This window comes from Pelophylax lessonae (genome assembly GCF_965119305.1).
Source record: "Pelophylax lessonae genome assembly, chromosome: 6".
In the NCBI taxonomy this organism is placed as follows: Eukaryota; Metazoa; Chordata; class Amphibia; order Anura; family Ranidae; genus Pelophylax; species Pelophylax lessonae.
The window spans coordinates 203,943,011-203,957,356 of NC_138773.1; the positions used below are offsets into that span (position 1 = coordinate 203,943,011).

The 14,346-nt window shown below is 41.0% G+C and overlaps 2 protein-coding genes across 2 annotated transcripts in view; both read left to right on the forward strand.

Moving 5' to 3' along the window:
* LOC309558932 (uncharacterized protein) overlaps positions 1-14,346 on the forward strand; it is a 754,545-nt gene that overhangs the window by 377,553 nt on the left and 362,646 nt on the right. The window lies entirely within an intron of this gene.
* The window catches only part of LOC309558935 (carboxypeptidase O-like), a gene marked incomplete at both ends in the record, with an annotated part of 55,843 nt that overhangs the window by 34,041 nt on the left and 7,456 nt on the right, over positions 1-14,346 (forward strand). Inside the window, 5 exons of the mRNA XM_082262032.1 lie at positions 1,838-1,942; positions 3,151-3,261; positions 3,389-3,479; positions 7,993-8,195; positions 10,482-10,566. Of these exons, the coding sequence (XP_082118158.1) occupies positions 1,838-1,942; positions 3,151-3,261; positions 3,389-3,479; positions 7,993-8,195; positions 10,482-10,566 (595 nt within the window). The remainder of the gene's footprint in view (positions 1-1,837; positions 1,943-3,150; positions 3,262-3,388; positions 3,480-7,992; positions 8,196-10,481; positions 10,567-14,346) is intronic.

The following is a 14,346-nucleotide window of genomic DNA, read 5'->3' on the forward strand; positions in this document are numbered from 1 at the left end:
TTAAAGTACACGTGTGAAAATATATAAATAGCCATGAAAACATTGCTTATGTGATTATGTGAATAGTCCGCAATCTTTATTAGCAGGCATCTCGAGTATGAGTTAACTAAACTACCAGTGCTAGAGCCAACTGTGTTAAGGAACATGGGAAATGCTAACAGAGTGGTACATCTCTGGGGCAAATCCCATCCCCAACGACATCTGTCATTTGGCCGGTATACGGCAATGAAGAAGTGTGTCCCAGGTAGCAGGCGACCAAAGCAGCTTCCAGATGGCATCTCGACTGCAAGCATGCCTGGGGGGAAAAGGGGGTGGTTTTCATGCCCGGAAGTTGGGCTTAAGAGAAAAAGTAACAAAGAGAAGTGCAGCTTAGGAAGAAGGGTAAGAGTAGGTAGGGATGGCCGACCAACCGGACCAAGTCCCTTTAGGCAACAAGGTCTTTATATTCAGCAGAAAACATGAACTTGTGCCAATAATGCCATCGCTTGAGGAACCCGTCTTTCCTTCCCTGTTCGGCAGCCACAAGGTCCTCCATCTCATTAATATATGCCATTTTACGTAGCCACATAGCCACCATGGGTGGCTGGGACTGTTTCCAGAGTAGGGGAATGCAGCTTCTGGCCGCCGTAAGGAGAAGCGGCAAAATCGATTTCCGATAGGACGCCCTCGGGAACTCATGGTGATGCAGAAGGAAAAGGGCCGGGTCTAGGGTGAGGGTGTGATCCGTAAATTTTTGCGTAATACCATCGACCAAAAAGACTGTAAACAGCTGCAAGACCAAAAAATATGGAGAAGGGAGCCCACTTCCTTCCCACATCTCCAGAAGAGGTCAGAGCAGGAGAGAAGTGCTCTGAGCACGGAGGGGAGACGGTGGCCGGCGACCAGGTGTCATACATTGGAAAAGATTGTGAAGAAATTCCAAGATTTCTTGCTTCCAAATATGGTCCTTTTGCAAAGCGCTTGGATCTGAGCTTTAACTTATTACAGTACATTGGAGTTGTTGAGTATATGAATTGAACCCTTCATTTCCTGGTTGCACAGTCTGAGTCTATTCATCGCCCCTTATCTAATAGTATCTGGTAAGCAGATAGTGCATTTATCACGATTGGGTGCTGGCTCTTTATCATCTGCACAACTGGGAGTTGGGATCCTTGTCTTTACTATTCCTCCTCCAATCTATTAGACTAATTTTTAAAACTTGTAGAACACTTTCTACAGTGCAGTGGAACTATAACCCTTAGGGATGCTACAAGTGTACAGGCAGTGCCAGTAAGTGATCAATAAAAATTCTCAAAGAATGTTATTTATGCATTATTATGGGGCTGTCATTAAAAAGTTGTGATGAAGTAACTTTGTTTTATAAACAGCATTTTGCACATAAAGTTACCTTTTGCATGATTGATCCTAGATTTTCCTCAAGCTTATATAACTGGATTAAAAAAAACAAAATAGTGATGGCATCTAAAATAAAACATTGAGAGTCGGTTCACACTATGGCGACATGACTTAGGGGACGACTAGTGAAGTCGCCGTGCACCGCGACTTCGGCGCGACTTGCACGGATTTCACATAATGGAAGTCAATGCAAGTCGCTCCTATTAGAATGGTTCCCATAGCACAGAATGGAGCACGACTTGTCAGGCGACCAAGTCGCCTGACAAGTCGCGGTAGTGTGAACCGGCACTGAAAGTCTGACTATAAAATGGAACACAAACATTCTCTGTAAACTAAATTCTTCTCTTGATGATATCACTATCCAATTATTCATAATCTATCTAAATAACTATTCGTCCTGATAGGATTGTTCTCTGAATACATCTTTTTAATAAATTTGTAGATTGGATTTCCATCTGATAAGAAAAAGAAAATTATTTGGATGGACTGTGGAATACATGCCCGGGAATGGATCTCAGTAGCATTTTGTCAATGGTTTATAAGGGAGGTAAGTAACTTACTATAGTATATATAGATAAATATAACAGACCAAATAAATCTTTGCAGTAACACTACTTAATATGTGTGTGTTCAGTTTATAACCTGTAATAAAGCTATAAAAAACAAAGATGATGTGCAGAGTGAAGCAGTCCATAGCATCTAGAACTTTCTTTATTGAAGTCAGATCTGCAAAGTGTGACTTGTGATCAGCTACGTTGAGTTGCTGCACTTTGTACTCTCTTCTTTGCTCTGCTGAATAAGCACTTCATGATAAAAACATTGATATTGTGTTGTTAAATTTGTATAATGTCTTGATGTGCAAATTGCAAAAAAAAGTCCTCTTAGCTTACTTAATAAAGTGATACTATGTTAACGGTAAAAGAAAACAACCAAGTGCAAGCAAAGCAAAAAAAAAAAATGATTTTACATGATTACACATGATTGGATAATCAAAGTGAACACAGTTTCACCCTATTCACAAAGCTAAGCAAAGATTCACTTTGCTACTTAGCCACTTCCCACCCGTAGGACATCAAACTTGCTCTTCCATGTCTTTATGGACCTTGTTTGTGCACTGGTGCGCAGTCATGTTGGAACAGGAAGGGGCCATCCCAAAACTGTTCCCAGAAAGATGGAAGCATGAAATTGTCCAAAATGTCTTGGTATGCTGACGCCTTAAGAGTTCTCATTACCAGAACTAAGGGGTCAAGCCCAGAACCTGACAAACAACCCCACACCATAATCCCCCCTCCACCAAATGATTTAGACCAGTGCACAAAGCAAGGTCCATAAACAAATAAATGAACAAGTTTGGGATGGAGGAAATTGCTAGGCCTGCACAGAGTCCTGATCTCAACTGATCTCCCGATAGAACACCTTCTGGATGAATTAGAGACTGCAAGCCAGGCCTTCTCATCCACATCAGTGCCTGACCTCACAAATGCACTTCTGGAAGAATGGTCAAACATTCCCATAGACACGCTCCTAAACATTGTGGACAGCCTTCCCAGAAGAGTTGAAGCTGTTATATATTGAACCCTATGGACTAAGACTGGGATGCCGTTAAAGTTCATGTGCGTGTAAAGGCAGGCATCCCAATACTTTTGGTAATATAGTGTATGTTTTAATTGTATATCATTTTGTTTTTATTTGGGGAGTCTGTAATATCAAATAAAATATAGAAATATAATTTTTACATTTGTTTTTCTCTTGCAGTTACTTGAAAAGCATAACAGCAATAAAGTAATATATAAAGCCCTAGAAAATATAGACTTTTATATTGTTCCTGTCCTCAATATTGATGGGTTTGTGTACTCCTGGACTACGGTAAGAAAATATGACCAGTAAGATGATTTTCAATAATAACTACTTTCATACAGTCTAAAAGTGTTAGTGTCCAAATTAAGTAATCTCTTTAGTCTAAATCTCTGTTTCATCCTGCTTTAATGCAAAGGATCGTCTCTGGAGAAAATCACGCTCACCCCATTACAATGGAACTTGCTTTGGAGTAGACCTCAATCGAAACTTTGATTCAAATTGGTGCAGTAAGTTCATTGCATTGCATTGTTTATTCATACAGAGTTGTAAATATGGGGGTGTCCATGGCGGCCATATCTGCCTCAGAATCTGAGGACACCACCGATGGAGGTGAAGGCAGCAGACGTTTGTGGCTATCAATACGCTTGAACACAAAATCTACCTTTGACACCAGGCTTTCCAAGACTGCTGTAAAAGCTGACAGAGACTGCGACCCAGAGGGTCCCACAGCTGCACTGAGGGGGTCTGTAGGTGAAACATTGTCCTGGGACTCCATTTTTCACTGATTTAAATTTAAAACAGTGTCACTTTAAAAGATCGCAAAATCGCGATCCCACCGCCACTTTAGCAGTATTTCAAATCCCAATCCAGTACAATCTGATAGCAGAGTGAGTCAAAAAAACCTAGAGGGGACCCCAAAAATAACCGCTCAGGAAGCTTGCTGGAATGTTCTGTGAAACAGAAAGTAAAAACGATCTGACACAGGAAATAGAGATAGAAAAAAATGCCTGGGTCATTGCTGGATCAAAATGTGTCATGCCTGCTGCCTGTCCAGTGACCTGGACAAGAAAATGTCCGCCCCATGCATTTTTATGGGGAACTAACAGAAAATGGCTGCCCATACATTGTCAATAGAGAACAACGAGCAATAATCTACAGAAAAATGGGGCCCCCACGGCGGTCTCCCAGACAAGTGGTATCGGAAGTTCTTTAACCAAGGACCCCACCAGGACAGTCACCCCCCCCCCGCGGGATCGACACAGCAGCCATAATACTACCACCCCCTAAGGTAGGAACCTACTAGGGGAAGAGGAAGGAATAACTTGGGGGGGGGGGGGTGGCATGTCCAAGAAGTCAGAGGAACTGAGGGACTGAGGGATCTCCTGAGGGTCCGACCATTCCCAGGAGGGGGCCCACGTCCACCCCGAGATTGGGGGGACAGCATTACTCACCATACCACGATACCAGGTAGGTGCCACTCTGAACAGACCACCTCCCACCTGAGGTGGGGTGCTTCCAGCCAGGGGGTACGCTGCGACTCAGGGTGTTCCAGGTTGTCACGTCCCAGCAAGACGGTCCTCTCGCTGGGTTGTCCCCATCCATCGGGGCTCTGTTGTGGCGAGGCCTAGTGCTGGACTATAACCTGCTCATGCTCAATGGCTAGGCTTTGAGACCTTAAGGATCTAGATTATCAAGTCCGAAACACAGCCCACTGCTGCTTGTAGTTCTCCAGGAAGTCTAAACTAGTAAAAAAATTACAAATAACAAAAATTTCCCTTTTAAATAGCTAAGACCGAAGTCCCAGCAGGGAACTAGGTTTTACTCCTAAACTAGGCAGAAACAAATTAAGTGCTGTAGCAGAGTGTGTGTTGTTATGCCTACAGGGACAGCCCCATAGGCGGGGTGAAGCTTTTTCCTGCCTAGTGTCCTATTCCTGATGGCAAGAGCATAACCCAATGGTCTAAGAAGATATGGAGCTGCGTCTGTCAATGAATGATACAAAAATAAACAGGCAAAAAATTTTGGGGGAGCATACCCATGTATTTCTAAAGCTGCTGCAGCTATGAACCAAAAGACATGTATATTAAAAAAGAATAGCGCGCAAATGCAAAAGAAATAACTACCAAATCTGAAGACAATCCATAAATAAAAATGTGGGTTTGGTCCCACCATATGGCCATATCGTGCTCAAGCCCACTACTACGTCAAAGTACCCCATTATCAGTGGGTCCTACACTATCCATGAAAAAGAGATGAATCCAGCCTTTCTAACCCTTGGAGATAATACTCCTTGCTGGGAAGGATGTGCAAATGCACTACAGGGGACTCCTCCTATATCCACTTGATGGTGGACACTGATTGAGTACAGGTGTGTGTGGGGGGGGTGGGGAGGGTTGCTCAACCTCGATAGTCTGGTCAGACCGAATACATAATAAACAGGCAAAAAATTTTGGGGGAGCATACCCATGTATTTCTAAAGCTGCTGCAGCTATGAACCAAAAGACATGTATATTAAAAAAGAATAGCGCGCAAATGCAAAAGAAATAACTACCAAATCTGAAGACAATCCATAAATAAAAATGGGGGTTTGGTCCCACCATATGGCCATATCGTGCTCAAGCCCACTACTGCGTCAAAGTACCCCATTATCAGTGGGTCCTACACTATCCATGAAAAAGAGATGAATCCAGCCTTTCTAACCCTTGGAGATAATACTCCTTGCTGGGAAGGATGTGCAAATGCACTACAGGGGACTCCTCCTATATCCACTTGATGGTGGACACTGATTGAGTACAGGTGTGTGTGGGGGGGTGGGGAGGGTTGCTCAACCTCGATAGTCTGGTCAGACCGAATACATAATAAACAGGCAAAAAATTTTGGGGGAGCATACCCATGTATTTCTAAAGCTGCTGCAGCTATGAACCAAAAGACATGTATATTAAAAAAGAATAGCGCGCAAATGCAAAAGAAATAACTACCAAATCTGAAGACAATCCATAAATAAAAATGGGGGTTTGGTCCCACCATATGGCCATATCGTGCTCAAGCCCACTACTGCGTCAAAGTACCCCATTATCAGTGGGTCCTACACTATCCATGAAAAAGAGATGAATCCAGCCTTTCTAACCCTTGGAGATAATACTCCTTGCTGGGAAGGATGTGCAAATGCACTACAGGGGACTCCTCCTATATCCACTTGATGGTGGACACTGATTGAGTACAGGTGTGTGTGGGGGGGTGGGGAGGGTTGCTCAACCTCGATAGTCTGGTCAGACCGAATACATAATAAACAGGCAAAAAATTTTGGGGGAGCATACCCATGTATTTCTAAAGCTGCTGCAGCTATGAACCAAAAGACATGTATATTAAAAAAGAATAGCGCGCAAATGCAAAAGAAATAACTACCAAATCTGAAGACAATCCATAAATAAAAATGGGGGTTTGGTCCCACCATATGGCCATATCGTGCTCAAGCCCACTACTGCGTCAAAGTACCCCATTATCAGTGGGTCCTACACTATCCATGAAAAAGAGATGAATCCAGCCTTTCTAACCCTTGGAGATAATACTCCTTGCTGGGAAGGATGTGCAAATGCACTACAGGGGACTCCTCCTATATCCACTTGATGGTGGACACTGATTGAGTACAGGTGTGTGTGGGGGGGTGGGGAGGGTTGCTCAACCTCGATAGTCTGGTCAGACCGAATACATAATAAACAGGCAAAAAATTATGGGGGAGCATACCCATGTATTTCTAAAGCTGCTGCAGCTATGAACCAAAAGACATGTATATTAAAAAAGAATAGCGTGCAAATGCAAAAGAAATAACTACCAAATCTGAAGACAATCCATAAATAAAAATGGGGGTTTGGTCCCACTATATGGCCATATCGTGCTCAAGCCCACTACTGCGTCAAAGTACCCCATTATCAGTGGGTCCTACACTATCCATGAAAAAGAGATGAATCCAGCCTTTCTAACCCTTGGAGATAATACTCCTTGCTGGGAAGGATGTGCAAATGCACTACAGGGGACTCCTCCTATATCCACTTGATGGTGGACACTGATTGAGTACAGGTGTGTGTGGGGGGGTGGGGAGGGTTGCTCAACCTCGATAGTCTGGTCAGACCGAATACATAATAAACAGGCAAAAAATTATGGGGGAGCATACCCATGTATTTCTAAAGCTGCTGCAGCTATGAACCAAAAGACATGTATATTAAAAAAGAATAGCGCGCAAATGCAAAAGAAATAACTACCAAATCTGAAGACAATCCATAAATAAAAATGGGGGTTTGGTCCCACCATCTGGCCATATCGTGCTCAAGCCCACTACTGCGTCAAAGTACCCCATTATCAGTGGGTCCTACACTATCCATGAAAAAGAGATGAATCCAGCCTTTCTAACCCTTGGAGATAATACTCCTTGCTGGGAAGGATGTGCAAATGCACTACAGGGGACTCCTCCTATATCCACTTGATGGTGGACACTGATTGAGTACAGGTGTGTGTGGGGGGGTGGGGAGGGTTGCTCAACCTCGATAGTCTGGTCAGACCGAATACATAATAAACAGGCAGTTTATTAAACAGGCAGTAATGGGCTTGAGCACGATATGGCCATATGGTGGGACCAAACCCCCATTTTTATTTATGGATTGTCTTCAGATTTGGTAGTTATTTCTTTTGCATTTGCGCGCTATTCTTTTTTAATGATACAAAAATGGCATATTTGTATATCATATAATTGTCATGTACACTTGGAAAGACTTTCTTCATAGTAAGATCAAAAGCAAAGGTTTTTGTACACTTCAAATGATTTGACATTGATCCAATACAAAACAATTGATCATAGACACCAACTATGACTTCACATGCATTGCTCATGGCCATTTGGAGAGGGAGTTTATCTCTAAAAAAAAATGCCTTTGCTTAACTAAGCAATTTGTACTTGATATGCTATATATGCTTTACTGAGATGCTTTATCTGATTTCATTATCTTTTAAATTATTACTTTGTAGCTATTGGTGCATCCACTAACTGTAGCAGCATTACATTTTGTGGAACTGGCCCAGCCTCCGAACCAGAGGTCTATGCTGTGCAACAGCTGCTGAGCAGGCTAAAATCTGACGTCTTGTGTTTCCTGACAATGCACTCCTATGGACAACTCATTCTTCTGCCATATGGCTATACTCGAAATGCCTCTGCTAACCATGAAGAAAAGGTAATATCCTAGATCCTTCTATTGTACAGTGAAAGATCCGTACACTTTTATAACTAGAAAAAGAAGATTAGTTTGATAGCCTGTGACTCACAGAACAGAATAAAACATTTCTAATGATGTAATATTTTACTGTTGAATGTCTTTTACAGCAGACTAAGGACTTGACTATTGAATGTTATTTTCTATTAGGCAGTACAAAAGTAAATCAGAGATTGATGACAAATGATTTGTATCGGTTGAGTAAGAGCATTGATCACTGAGGTCATATATTAGTTGGACCTGTGTTCTCAGTAGGCCTGCCATCCTTCCTTGATTTTAACCAAAAATAAATACACACACAATTTAAACTCACCCGGAATAAGGCCTCAAATCATCATGAAGTAATATAATTCATACATTTTGTTAAATGACTTTTGTTCTCTTTTTCAATCTCAGATTGCAAATAGCCACAGTGGTGGAGATTTGCTAAAATGGTGCACAGAGAAACTGGTGCAACTGTGCATGGTAGCCAATCATCTTCTAACTTCAGCTTGTTCAATTAAGCTTTGGCAAGAAAACCTAGGAGCTGCTTAGTTTCTCCGTAGAGTTGCACTCTCCAATTTTAGTAAATTTCCCCCAGTATGTCTTTTTTGACAGACCCAGATGAATCTGGTTACTTTTTTTTTATACATAATTAGTCCTTTTAAAAATTTGTATACAATTGAATGACTTGTATCCTTTGTTTACATACAAGGGTTTATTTACTAAAGTGAAATTGGCTGTTCACTTTGTAAGAGAATTTTCCCTTAGCTTAGTGAATTAGGTGAAGCTCTGCTGATTTCCATCATCCAATCATGAGCGGACAAAATACTAATTTTTCTTTGCACATGATTGAGTATTTTTGGCAAAGTGAATTTTCACAATATTCACTAAGCTAAAAATAGCCGTGCAAAGTGAAACTCCTTTGCAAAGTGAACAGCCTGCTTGCCTTTAGTAATTCTATCCCATAGTGTGTCCATTCTTGTGAAATACATAAAACTCATGTATTCTGTAAAATATGAAGCAGTCAATTGATTACAAGCCATAATACACTATATTGTCAAAAGTATTGGGACACCTGCCTTTACAGACTCATGAACTTTAAAGGCATCCCAGTCTTAGTTCCTAGGGTTCAATATTGAGTTGGTCCACCCTTTGCATATATAACAGCTTCAATTCTTCTGGGAAGACTGTCCACAAAGTTTAGAAGTGTGTCTATGGGAATGTTTGACCATTCTTCCAGAAGTGCATTTGTGAGGTCAGGCACTGATGTTGGACAAGAAGGCCTGGCTCGCAGTCTCTAATTCATCCCGAAGGTGTTCTATCGGGTTGAGGTCATAATTCTGTGCAGGCCAAGCAATTTCCGCCACCCCAAACTCGCTCACCCATGTCTTTATGGACCTTGCTTTGTGCAGTGGTCCAAATCATTTGGTGGAGGGGGGATTATGGAATGGGGTTGTTTTACAAGGGTTGGGCTTGGCCCCTTAGTTCCAGTGAAGGAAACACTTTAAGGCATCAGCATACCAAGACATATTGGAGAATTACATGCTCCCAACTATGTGGGAACTGTTTTGGAATGGCCCCTTCCTAGGTCCATAAAGACATGGATGAGCGAGCTTGGGGTGGAGGAACTTGACTGGCCTGCACAGAATTCTGATTTAAACCCAATAGAACACTTTTGGGATGAATTAGATCAGAGACTGTGAGCTAGGTCTTCTCATCCAACATCAGGGTCTGACTTCACAAAGGCACTTCTGGAAGAATGGTCAAACATTCCCATAGACACACTCCTAAACCTTGTGGAGAGCCTTCCTAAAAGAGCTGAAGCTGTTATAGCTGAAAAGGGTAGGCCAACGCAATATTGAACCCTAGGGACTAAGACTGGGATTCTGTTAAAGTTCATGTGTGTGTAAAAGCAGGCATCCCAATACTTTTGACAATATAGTGTATAATTAGCTATTCTTACATAGCTAGGCTCATTCACATTAATGCATTCTCTCAAAAGTGCTAACTATCTAAAGGCTTCAATGACCAATCTGGTTTCAACAGTGATAGTAAGCAAATGAGTTCAGTAGTCAAGAATCAAGAATAGTCTTTTATGTTAGTTGTCTATCATTCCTTTTGTGAGCCTTTATTATATTTATCTCAAGAGCGATTATGGTAACCTCAAACCTGCTTTTTTCCCAATCTTGTAAATTTCTTTTTTTTCTTAAAAAGTACACATATCAAAATGTTTTTTTTTTTTTTTTCAATGTTTTTATTTTGCAGCTGTCTGTTGGGGAAAAGGCTGCAGCCAGACTGGCACAGATACATGGCAAAAACTATAGAGTTGGGTCAGCATCTCACATATTATGTAAGTCTGGTGTTATAAGTTCTGGCGTAACTATTTTTTGTGCTTGCCAACACTAGCATATAAAGCATTTGAATATTATTATGAAGCCATCCTAAGAGCTGTAATTTTGCATAGTGTTAAAACAATATGGTAGACAATAAATGCTGGGGCATGTTCCTACCACTTATTTGAACTGAAGAGGTAGGCCGGAGGAAAAATTGTGAAACATATTCAACATGAAGAACAGAACAAATCCAGTTGACTGTGCCTTAGATAGTGATGGACGAACATCGGCCGGGGCGGTTCGCGAATGCCAGCCACAAATCTTCTCAAAAGTCCGCGAACCGCGAGTTCACGGCTTGCCCCATTGACTTTAATGGGAGGCGAACTTTGAAAACCTTTAGGTCATATTTGCAGCCACAAAAGACGTACCAGCTGTGCACAAATAGTCCCAGCACATGGACAATGTCATAACAGAAGTATTGCAATTGAAAAAGTTGCCCTAAATGTTTTTTTTTTTTTTTACAGCAAAAAAAATATATATTTTTTTCATAAATCAGCCAGAACTGACAGCAGCGGTAAATACATTGTCTAATACATATAGGGTCCATTCACACATCTGTGACAACCACAGGATACCTGCCCCTATAGTAAAGAGACTGTAATAGACCCTATAACGACATTGGAGCATTTTGAATGACTTTTGTGGACATTGACAAAGCGATTTGTGTGTGACTGCAGCCGATCTCTAACTGCCCCTAAAGCAACCACAGGATACCTGTCCCTAAGCTCAAAAGATACTAGTAGACCTATACCGAAAAATACCAGCCCTGAAAAGGACTTTTGTGGATCTTCACAGCGCTACATGTGTCTAGTAAACTCTCCCTGACGAGCACAGCAGACCTCTCCCTACACTGGCAGAAAGCGGAATGTGAAAATGTGAAATGGCCGCCAGATCGGGTCTATTTATAGGGTAGGGGGACTGTCCATTTGCTGGAATGTTTCAATTGTCTGTCCCGTTCCACCTGACGGCTGTGTCATGGGTCAAAGTTCTTCTGAATGAAAAAGAAAATGGCGGCATTTTTGCGAATTCGGGAACAAGCAAAATTTGCCGCAAACCAACCGCCGGGTGAACCCCAAGGCCATCTCTAGCCTTAGATCTCATTAGTTTTACATGTTTTCTCTGTTTCCCATTCACACCACAACATTTGTGGTGTGAATGGGAAGTATGGGACATGAGGACAGCTGACAGCTTGCTTACACACTAAAAAGTAAAGTTTAACATACAGGCAGCATAAGCAAGCCCTTTTTACTACTTGCTATACCATGACCTGGACAGATCCTTCACAGACATGACAGACAACACTGAGCTACCCAACCTACAAAATCCCCGCTCTCACAGTTTAAGTCTCTTCTGTCACCTGTTCTAAACCCACAATTACAACCAACTGTAAATATTGCCAGTAAATAGGAAGGCCTTTATTTTTACCTAGTGATCCAACCAGTAGCAATATTCCTCTCTTAGAACGTCTCCTCTCTACTGGAGATCTAAAGCTGGCCACACATTATTCAACTTTCTTGTACAATTTTCCTTTAGATTTACCTAAACCATATAATATGAGGTCAAACCTAAACATTTTCAAATTGATTGCAGTCAGGCAGACCCTTGCACTACATACTTGAAGTGCTAGGTTTAATGAAGGCCACTTGAACCTCCTTTTAGGGAAAGGGAGCCTTGACTGCAGGAAGAATGGCATCACTGTGGGAGTGAACCTAAATGGGAAGTTAAGTAGCTCCCTTGGGATTATCTACAAAGACCTGAGGTGAATGAGTGGAGCCTGAACTCTAGGAAAAGGCTATGCTGGGGCACATCCAATTGCTCTGAGGAGATTCAGCTGTCACAAGAGTTGACCACCCTCCCGCCCGTTGTGATGTTTTGTCACAGCTTTAGTGGCGGTTTTGATCTTGCCAGCAATTGATGTTGCTTTATGGGCTATGCCCTCAAATTAAATTCTGGGGGTCAGTCTAACACCTGTCCGTCACTGATGGTAAGGACAGGCCTCTTAGACTATGTAAGTTTATGTTTTATGGGTGCTCACAGTAGAACTGTGACTGGCATTGTCGGGTGCTCACGGTAGAACTGTGACTGGCATTGTATTTTGGTACATTTTAAAAGTTGTTACTTTTGCAAAGTTCAATAAAGCTGTGGCCTTGCCCTATTTCCAACTTAATCAGCTTCTGTGTCTTTTGGGGGGCAAGGTATCGGTTTATTAGTTGGTCATAAATGAGCCTATGCTTCTCAGTAGTTAAGGAAATTATGGTATAATGTGTAGCCAGCCTCAGGCTCCATTCACACCAATGCGTTTTTCATGCTTTTTGCTGAAATGCAGGACATTTTTTTAACATGGGTTGCTATGGAACACATTCACATCAATGCATTTTTTGTTCCTCTGCGTTTTTGGAATAGGTTAGGTGCTTTTTTTTTAACGGAAAACTGCTTTTCTTCCTTTTTCGGTTCAATAGACTTCAATGAAGCATGTAGTGCGTTTTTGCCAGGATTTTGTCGCGATTTTACAACGAGTTGCATTATGAATTTTTAAATCTGCCCAACAACAAATTTTCCAAAAAAAAGCGCAACCCATTGTAAAATTGCAGCAAAATTGCAGTAAAAACCATGGAAAGCACAGCAAAATGCACTACAGAAACACTCAAAAGCAACACGCATAGGTGTGAATTGAGCCTAAGGTGTACGTTTAGTAAACTGAGAAGTTTTCTCTCAGTTCACTTCTCGGCAGTTCTCAGAGAAAAAATATCTCCTCTGGCACCCAGTTTAGAAGGCAGAGAACTTCACTTCTCACAGGGTGATCAGAGGAGAATTTTTTTCTCTGAGAACTGCCGTGATCTGTGTATAACTGGGTGGACTGCCTGTAATCTCACGAGACTGTGTGAGATTACAGCCGCCCCTAAGTTTAAAAAGTGAAACTAAAGTTTAAAAGTACTCGTAATGACATGTTCTGACACATGAAAACATATCTATACACACACACATGCACAGTATATATACATACATACATACAGTATATATATATATATATATATATACACACACACGTATTAATATATATACACATACACACCAGTAAATACAGTATATATATATATATATATATATATGTATATATATATATACACACCAGTACATAAAGTATATTTATATATAAATATATACACACACACCAGTACATACAGTATATATATATATATATATATATATATATATATACACACCAGTACGTACAGTATATATATATATATATATATATATATATATATATATATATATATATACATACACACACCAGTACATACACTATATATATATATATATATATATATATATATATATACAGTGCCTTGCAAAAGTATTCGGCCCCCTTGAACTTTGCGACCTTTTGCCACATTTCAGGCTTCAAACATAAAGATATAAAACTGTAATTTTTTGTGAAGAATCAACAACAAGTGGGACACAATCATGAAGTGGAACGAAATTTATTGGATATTTCAAACTTTTTTAACAAATAAAAAACTGAAAAATTGGGCGTGCAAAATTATTCAGCCCCCTTAAGTTAATACTTTGTAGTGCCACCTTTTGCTGCGATTACAGCTGTAAGTTGCTTGGGGGTATGTCTCTATCAGTTTTTCACATCGAGAAATTTTTGCCCATTCCTCCTTGCAAAACAGCTCGAGCTCAGTGAGGTTGGATGGAGAGCGTTTGTGAACAGCAGTTTTCAGTTCTTTCCA